Source organism: Rhododendron vialii, chromosome 5a, assembly GCF_030253575.1.
Source record: "Rhododendron vialii isolate Sample 1 chromosome 5a, ASM3025357v1".
Taxonomy (NCBI): domain Eukaryota; kingdom Viridiplantae; phylum Streptophyta; class Magnoliopsida; order Ericales; family Ericaceae; genus Rhododendron; species Rhododendron vialii.
Window position 1 is genome coordinate 25,286,707 of NC_080561.1, and position 9,755 is coordinate 25,296,461.

At 40.8% G+C, this 9,755-nt stretch overlaps 1 protein-coding gene across 4 annotated transcripts; it reads right to left on the bottom strand.

The window, feature by feature from the left end:
• Positions 1-8,738, bottom strand: LOC131325892 (uncharacterized). Of its 4 annotated transcripts, none has more exons than XM_058358370.1 (5): positions 8,580-8,736; positions 7,321-7,670; positions 5,009-6,955; positions 4,892-4,927; positions 1-259 (listed from the first exon to the last, which is right to left on the bottom strand). In XM_058358370.1, the coding sequence occupies exons 2-3, from the start codon at positions 7,665-7,667 to the stop codon at positions 5,014-5,016; spliced, it is 2,289 nt and encodes a 762-aa protein (XP_058214353.1). In that variant the 5' UTR covers positions 7,668-7,670; positions 8,580-8,736; the 3' UTR covers positions 1-259; positions 4,892-4,927; positions 5,009-5,013. The 4 variants fall into 4 exon arrangements, with proteins under 4 accessions (XP_058214353.1, XP_058214355.1, XP_058214352.1 ...); XM_058358372.1 differs by having other exon boundaries at positions 5,005-6,955; XM_058358369.1 differs by lacking the exon at positions 4,892-4,927 and having other exon boundaries at positions 8,580-8,738.
• Between the last annotated feature and the right edge of the window lie 1,017 nt (positions 8,739-9,755).

Here is a 9,755-nt window from a genome sequence, read left to right on the forward strand (position 1 = left end):
GAACCAAAAAGCTCAAACTCAGGCTAATAGGAGTACGTTATCAAGAAAAAGCAACAAAGATGAGAGCTGCAAGACAATCCTTAGAGGGTACTACTTGTACAATCGCTAACAACAATTACAGGAATTTCGTCGCTCCACGAAGAACTATAGATAGCAAAACAATCGATTAGAAGAACTATAAACAGGCAAAAGACATCTCGACCCCTTCTCAAAGAGCTTTCAAAGAGTACGGGCAGTGCCACTGGTCCATTGATTGAACCTGGTAAGAGAAAAGCAAAGGGATTGAATAAGGCAATGCCGAAGCAAGTTCAAGAGACAAAAGCAGTGAGCTATCACCTAGGCAAAGAGAGACAATACAAAAGCCCCATTTTTGTCAGATGAGTACATGGAAGCACAACAAATAGAACCTTATTTTTCCCGGTGGCATAAAGAGAGCATAGTGTTGATAAAAAAGAAATGCAATAGATTTTTTATTTTTTATTTTTTTTGTGAAACTTGAATGGAATAGAGAGTTTAAGCATTAACACAACAAACAAAAGATGGATAGTCAAAAACATGAAAGACTAAATCGTCCAACCAACTTGACTACTAACACTTTTTCCTGAAGATAGAGATTATGTATCCAACAAGATGTGGGTTAAAGAAGAGGAGACTTCAACAATAGCAGAAAGGCTCCACTCTGATGGCATCATAGATGCCCCAAAAGGCAAAAACCTACTTCCCCTCCTATATTTGCTGGAATTGCAGAAGGCCGAACATCCGTATGACGAAAATACACTCAAAAAGTCATAGGACTATGATGGAAAGCTAAAACGACCATCAAGTGAAACTTGGCACAAGTTAAGAAGTATATCGACAGTGCTTTTACGTATAGGTAGGTGGCTACATCAGGTTTCCACCCAAAAACAGACCTCACTGTTTTCGAGGAGCAAAAACTCGCATAATTCTTGAATTAAAGATGTCTCACATGCTGAGCTTTTTTCCGCCCTTCGATAACACTGATAGAGCTAGCAGGATTCTCAGATGTCAAGAGCCTCCTCAATTTCTACGGTGAAAAACCCTAGGGGTTTTTTCGACAGTTTCCATGGCCTCCGCTGCGCTTTCTTGCAGGTTCCTCTCTATGGTTTTCTCCATAAACTTTTCCTGAATTTGTTCAACATCTGTTATGATCTGTCCTTTGAGGTGGGTCTCAGAGTTCAACCTCTGTCCTTCAAGGGTCTGTGGTTCTTGGATGGAAGGTCTTGGGGTCCTAACTCCTAAGAGCTGGGGGAACTCAATTAGCTATTAAATCAGAAACCAATGGCATGAAAGCGAAGGCAAGATGTAAATGATTATTACAGTGGTCCAGCAACTTGCCTCTGTCCACTACCAACATCCATCAAGTGATTTCTAATCCACTGAATCAACAAGGGCTTTTCACTAGGTTAACACAAAACCTTTCCAAACCTTTCGTCCATGACATATACAAACTCTAACAAATAAACATGGTTTTCATCGCCAACTCAAAACCAACAACTGCCAAACACTACCTAGGCCCCAAACGAGGACTGCTCCCATTAGCATCCAAACACGTGTGGATGAACAATTTGTATAGCTCAAACTTCACATGATGTGTAGAAGTTTTACCTCAGAATGAATTCTAGCAAACCATTAGAGAAGAGATAAAGCTTCGCCCTTTAGTGGTGGTCACTGTGCTCCCTTTCACAAACCCAAACATGAGCAACCACTCATGGAAGGGAAACAAACGAGTGTAGGAAGTGTCCTAGCAAGCTAGCACCCAACTGCTCAAAACACATCAACCTTGGCCTTAAACAAGCCCAAGGGTATGTATAGCCTTGCCCAAACCTATGTTAGGTGGATCCTTCTAGATGACTAAAATACCCATGTCGGACACCCGCTAGTTGGATAAAGGTATGGAATCCGTATCCGACACATTTAGTTGGACATTCACCTAGCAAGCAAATTTTATAACTCAAATTAGCGATGAATAACGCATGGAACTCCTGTTCCACTCTTATATTATGCATGAATGCCCCAAGCAATTGGTAACCATTATTTTACCTGTGAAAATAAATGAAATATACTAACAAATTTAAAATTTTAAGCACATCCCTCGTCATTGAGGCCAAAGTTTTCAAGCCTAATGCGCAAGGCGAGGTGAAGGCACCAAGGGGTTAAGGCGAGGTATTTTGTTCAAAAAAAGAAGGCGAGGTATTTTGAGTTTGCACACCCTTTGAGAACAAGATGTAGGAAATCTTGGGGACGGGGGGGGGGGGGGGGGGGGGGGGGGGGGCCTGAAAACAATTGGCAGTTGATAGTGATTAGCCGTCTCTTGCAGCACACCCTTTGAGAACGATCCAATATGCGTATGTTTCCAAACTCTTCTGATACGCATGCATCAGCAGATTAGGCATTGAGACTTGATGCGCACACATCAGTGCCTTTTGGGCCTGGCTCGCCCTAATGCGTGCATCAATGCATGCCCAAGCTTTGCGTTTAACAACTGCTTTTCTTATCCAAGAAAATCCTAATCTATATTATCCTAGGGAAAAGGGAGTGGGGGGTGGAGTTCGAACCCTCACCAAATGAAGAGCCTATTATCTACTCTACCAACTGAGCTAGGAGGCATCTTCCACATGCAACTGGTTGACGGCTTATGTTTTTTGAATTTGATCAGGTTGGTTGACCACAAAGCTGGTTGGTCGACCAGAGCCATACTTACAATTGGTCAACTAGCCAAACATTCTTGTCTGGAGGCTTGTGACTCGACAAACGGTTGGTTGAACTAGCCAAACATCCTGGCCTGCATAGCATAACTAGCTACAATTGGTCGACCAAGGTTAAGGCAGGACAACCACCTTGGGCCAACGGTCCCCATTCTTTGCCTCTTCAAAAGAATATGCAAGACTAAGTTACTATAGGCTAGGGCTGTAAATGAGCTGAGCAGCTCGCGAGTTCGGCTCGGTAAGGGCTCGGTTTGGCTTGGTTCGAAGGATAAATGGGCGAGCTCGAGCTCGATTTTGCGGCTCGTTTGATAAACGAACCGAGCTTGAACCTAGCAGGGCTCGGCTCGAACAGGTTTGCGAACAGGTTCGTCTTGACTCGAAATATATAGGCTCGGCTCGAACATGCCAATATAGGTTCGTGAATAGGTTCGTCTTGGCTCGAAATATATAGGCTCGGCTCAGCTCGAATATGCCAATATTCGGTTCGACTTAGCTTGTTTAGCCAAATTTTCAATATTAAGGCTGAAGAGTTGACGAATTCGAGCCGAGCCGGCTCGTTTATTCTAGACCGAATACTAACGAGCCGAGCTTGAGCTTTGTACATGCTTGTCGAGCCGAGCTCGAGCCAAGCTTTTCCGGCTCGATTCGAACTCGAGCCGAGCTCGAGCCAAACGAATTTTGATCGAGCCGAGCTCGAACATGCCAATATTCGGTTCGGCTCGGCTCGTTTACACCCCTGCTATAGGCTTCAACAAGACTTTCTGAAGTCTTCCGAGTCCAGAAATCTACACCAGTCAATCAAGCCCATTCGCTGGTCAACAGGGTTCAGAATTGTGGTATCGGGATGCTTATCGGCATCAGTAATACGGCCGCGTGGTGGCCAAAATATTGTTAAATGGTAATACCAGTATCGTAGGTCTAAACTCCATTTACGTACTCGCCAATTTTAGAGCCCCACTAGTTGACAAGCAGACACATGTTTTATGTTTTGAACTGTATATGTGGCCTGTATCCAAGGTCATTCTCGTAGCCTACAGCCCTCCGGTTACGAGAAGCCATTTCCAAGTGAACACTTGTCTAAAGCAAGCTTGACGGTTTTAATCCTGGAGCAACGTCCAATCAACCTTGACATGAGTGAAGCTTCTTAACTTTTAAACAACTCCTGAGAACTTTTTTTTTAAGAACTTCAAAATACAGGATCCATTTCTTTTGTAGTAAAGAATTCGGCAAACTTGACAAGCATTGACAAAAGGATTTCTTTAAAAATTTAGGTGGGGTCATAACCATTCTTCCATCCACATCTATTTGGTGAAGCAAAATTGTGTCCTTATCAGTGTTACAATATCAGCTTTTAAGAACTTCAAAAATACAGGATCCATTTCTTTTGTAGTAAAGAATTCGGCAAACTTGACAAGCATTGACAAAAGGATTTCTTCAAAAATTTAGGTGGGGCAACAACCATTCTTCCGTCCACATCTATTTGGTGAAGCAAAATTGTGTCCTTATCAGTGTCACAATATCAGCTGTTACATACTGTACCAGTGGTTACTGGACGAAGTTTTGGATTCCGATGCCTTCACTTAGATCCAATACCACCCGATAAATTGCTATATCACCGGGATACCTATCCTGATTGTGCGATTTACAATCCTGGACATTACCCTCTAATCATACACAAGCTATTGGACAAGTTCTCCCACCACAAGCGCTGCACTAATTGCAAGAAGATCTTATATTGGTTGACCTGGATAGAGTCCCTAAACTTGAAGTTGGAGATGTATGCTAAAGACTACAAGCCTACAACCTTTGACTATTCCTTGATTGACCCAGCCAAGAAAGTATCTTGAGATAGTAAATTTGAGATGATAGTTGCAGAGTCAGTCATGTGACTCATGTGCGCAATGCCACATTGTCTTGGGTTGAACATAAACATGAGATCATGATGCACAACATGATGACATGCATTGCGAGTGCATTGACATCTTATATGGTGCCAAATCTAAACCAGAAGAGAATGTAAATATACGGATATGTTTCCCAAAAATCAGCAGCATATATGTCAGGCAACCAATACATCAACCGAATCACACAGACACAAATAGTATATAAACCCATGCAATACACAATAAACCAGCCAATACTGTAGACACACAGATCAAAATTACCATGCAACTATGCCATCTTCCTAATACGCTACAAACCTGAAACATATGCATCAACAAAGGTCACCAAACTGAATAAAAAAGTCATAAAAGAAAACATCTTATTAGAGTTATACTTACATAGCTCAGCACTCCAACAGAAACTCTTTACACGTTGACTTTTTGTGCCCAAGACCCTTGCATCTGCTGCATTTTGGTTGACGTTTACGTTTGACCACGTCTTGTGACCCAAACGGCTTAGCAGGAGGTCGCCCTGGTGGACGACGAGTGGAAGGAGGGGTTACAGTTACTGCACTCTTAGAAGATTCCCTCGGCACATACCTATCTACAACTGGAACAGGATTAATCAACTCAGAATATGTTAACCTGTAGCTATCACTTGTGAAAAATCTAGAACAATAATCATAAGGGCTGCGATCAACACAATTGATGATAGCAATCGCATGGCAGCATGGCAACCCAGTAAGCTGCCACCCTTTGCAACTACAGTCCCATTTATCAAGATCCACAACTTCACTTGAATCACCATGAACCTCAAATCTGTTACCAGCTGATATTGAAACTCTAAGGGAACTAGCTCTTTGGCTTTCCTTTTCTAGTCTTTCCTCCATGGATGGAGTTAGCTTAGACAGCCAGTGGTTAGATTCTTCTCGTCGTTTATGAATCAACTCCATAACTTTACCTCTTATTGCATCAACCATCAAGGTAATGGGTAAATCATGTGCTTCTGATGCCCAACTGTAGAATAGCTCTCCAAAATTTGATGTCATGTGATTATATCTCGCACCCTGGAAAAACGCATTTGCCCATTGCACAGGCTCACTTTGCATAACCCAATTATAAGCATCTACCGAGAGAGCCTTGATGCTCTCCACACACCTCTGGAACCCAACAGGCCTAGGTGCATACGCAGCTGCGAAAAAATTCTCAACCATAAGACGCTTCACTTCATGAGAAAATTGCCCTTTTAAGTCTCTAGTAAGTTGTTCCGAAAGATAGCGTATGCAGTATCCATGGTGCACATCCGCGTCGTGAAATACATCCGCGATTGATTCCTTTAGTCCTTTCTCTCTATCTGCCACAAATGTTAAGCTTTGAGCTGTTGAAAATGCAGACTTAAGTTGTACCAAAAACCAATGCCAGTTATCATCAGTTTCAGCGTCGACAATGGAAAAAGCTACAGGAAAAAACCCATCATCACCATCAGCAGCTGTTGCTGCCAACAATGTGCCTTGGTATTTTGACTTTAAGGGTGTGCTATCAAGGAAAAGCAGAGGGCGACAACCGTGTTCAAAGCCATACAAAGACGCATGAAACGATACAAATAGGCGATGAAAGCTTGAGTCTTCCTTAGTGGTAAAAGTAGCAAAACTACCAGGATTTGTCTCCATTATCCTCTCACAGTAAGACGGTAACTGCTTGTATGCCTTCTTATATGAACCCTGAAGCCGCTCTTTTGCAATCTCTTTCCAGCGCCAGGCCTGATAGTACTTCAGTTCAATTCCATGTTCCTGTTTAATGTCATTGACTATATCCTTTGGATGGTAATCGGGGTTGACTTTCAGTTTCTCCTTGATGATATCAGCAACATAATTTCTAGTCGCCTGATGCCCCGTTGTCAGTGTAGCCCCTTCGCATGTATGTGTGGGATTCAATTTCTTAACACAAAATAATTGGGTGGTTGCCAACCTCGATGCATGAATTCTCCACGGGCATCCTTCTGCTTTGCATTTGACAGTCACACGCTCACTTTCATTCTTCTTGTACACCAAAGCAAACTGATGTGCAACAGAATATTTACGCAGGGCCTCACGAAAATCATGAACACTATTAAATCTTTGGCCAACACCAGTAATAGTGTTCTCCCACTCTTGCGCAGCTTTAATATGATTCTCATCATTGGAACCAACAGAAGGAAAGGGCGTAGGTATATAAACGGGAATGTCAATAGGGACATCAACTTGCATAGTATCATCTAGATGGGGTGTGTCATCTACGATATCACCAGCAACATTAAGAGGGTCATCAACTGGAACCATTGCTTCAGGCAAAGTACTCTGCGTTGACCTGCAATGTCAAATGTCAAGTATGGCTTTAGGGTAAAGCAAGTGAGGAACTTGCTTTAGGCCCCATCATTTCTTAAGCTTATGAAAAGAGCCCAGTTTACATATATTTCCTTGTGTAGTTGATAACAGTTAAGATTCCAACGCAAACAACATACCACTGGGCCCCTAAATTCCGAGTTTGATTAATCTACTTTTTTCATTCCCTCAATTTACTTTTCGAACTCCCTCAAGAAAAAATATATGTTTAAAAGACTCGACAAAAAGGAACAACTTCTTATTTAAGGCTCAACAAAAAAAAAAAAAAAATGTTCTCATCAATACGCACAAAAAAGAAAAAGAAAAAGGTTAAGACAGCAGGAGGACTACCTGTCAGCAGGTGGGATTGAGACAGGGGGAGGAACTACCTCTTCCGGAATGATATATATATCTGCGGTGTTGGAGTCACCATGGAATTTGATCATGCGTTTGAGGTCCTTGGCGTTGGAGATTGTGATAAGTGTCTTTTTGTTTCCTGGGATGAAATACTTGATAGACATGGTACTAAGATCACTGTTAAACATCTCTTCTATTTCCGTCTTGAAATCACTGTATTTCATCTGGTCGTCAATGTCCATAGCATGAGCAACCCCACCTCTATACGACAATGAGCCATCTTCATCGGTCTCAAATTCACCGCCTGACTGACATATAGCTATAACTCTCTTCCCGGCCATGTCCTAACCAATTAAGAAAAAACTTACTTTTTCTTGATATTGAAAATTATTCCCTTCAATCAAGTATCATGGAAAGTAGCAACACGTACAGTAAGGTGGTGTAAAAAAAACACCAAAATAAATCAAGGACAAGGCTATTAATTCTTGACATGGGTGTATCATTCTGAAGCTCCACTTATAAGTGAAGAACGTCACTATAAGTGTGACGAAGGTCCGAAACCCACTTGCGGGTAGTAGTCATGTGACTCATGTGAACCAGATGCTGTGTGGAGCCTTAGTCCGCTCTAGCACTTTGGTGGGATAGTGGTGACAGGCTCGCCTCCTCAGGCAGTAGCTATGGCTCAAATCAGACATTCCACAGCTGATGGAAACCCTTGTGGTAATGCCCAAGGGGGTTGCTGCGATGGTTGCCCCTTCCCATCCTTTTGATTTAGCAAATAAAAGACAATGTATGGTCAAAACTAGGGAAAATTTCCACTAACAAAGCCAATTTTCTCAAAATTTTTTGTCTTCACTAAACCATTTTTAACTTTGGCACAATACTTTTTTACTTTTAAGGTGGAATATAGATCAAAATTGCAACAAAAAAAGAAGTACAAAGTAAATTGACACATTTAAAAAAACTACTATGAAAAAGGAATTCAGATGAAACAATTCCAATTTGGGTCACTCAAAATCTCTAACTTTAAAATCACTTGAATGCAACTCCAGCAATGTCACATACCGTTGAATACACAATCACACCCATAGATAGGTGTCAATACAGATACATTACATGTATATCAACGGACCACAACAGCAGCAAGAGCCGCATGGAAATTGAAACGAAGAAATCAAACATGCAAAGTCAAACAAAAAAACCCTAATATGGGGCGATTCAGAGAGATTAACATATTTGAAGAAAGGTCTGACCTTGGAGATCGAAAATCCACGGGGGAGTGGTGAGGGAACTTTAGATTGGTGTATCTGGGGTTACGAGGAGTAAAAGTGTTGGTGGTGTCCGAGTCTGCAGGTGGGTCGGGTCGTCTAAAGAGAGAGAGAGAGAATCACACTTGATTAACCTGCACGACGAACACTGGATAAAAGTTTGGCAAGGGCTGGTTGTGGAAAAATTATTCAGTGTCCTGGGTACCGCCGCAACATGCCCCCTCGCCACATATTCGTGTAGGGTTTAAATTTTGTCCACTTTTAGGTGGAAACCGAAGGTCCATTGTATACCTACCCTTGGGTTTACTGCAGTAATTTGCAGAGCAATATATCCTCGTCCAAATTAAGTTTGATTGGATATTCATGTGAATATAAAGGATAGTAATTTTGCCACACTATTTTTTGATATTGCCACATTTTACAAGTGTATTTTTTACACCTTTTTTTATATTGCCACACCCTGTGTATTTTTGCACCAAAAAATACACTTGCAGGGTGTTGCATTATCAAAAAATGGTGTGGCAAAATCATTTCCCAATAGGAAAAATTTCACTTAGGCTCCTGACCTTTTACATAAATCACATATAAACACCTAACTTTTCTTAAATTTCATATAAACACCTAAACTTTTTAAAAACTCATCAATTTAGCACCTGACCTTTCTTAAATTTCATATAAACATCTGAGTTTTCTAAAAACTTATCAATTCAACACCTGCCGTCACCCTTCCGTCTAAAATCAAACGGAAAAAAAGTTAAGTGTTCCAATTTTTTATTCGTTTGAACCAATGCTAAGATCTTATTTTTTTGATCATTTTATCCTAAAGAATCATAATTAGTTTTTGACTTTAAAACTTTTGTTAGTCAACTTTAAGAAAGTCATATAATCAAATATCTCTTAGGGCTAACTACCGAAAGCTTTATAATCAAAAATTAATTATGATTCTTTAGGATAAAATGATCAGAATAATAAGATCTTCTCACTTGTTTAAACGGATTGAAAATTAGAGTAGTTAATTTTTCAACCATGTATAGACCGTTTATATATTAAAAAAATATGGTTAAAAAATTAAGTGCTCCAATTTTCAATCTGTTTAAACTGGTATGATGATATTATTTTTCTGATCATTTTATCCTAAAGAATTGTAATTAATTTTTGACT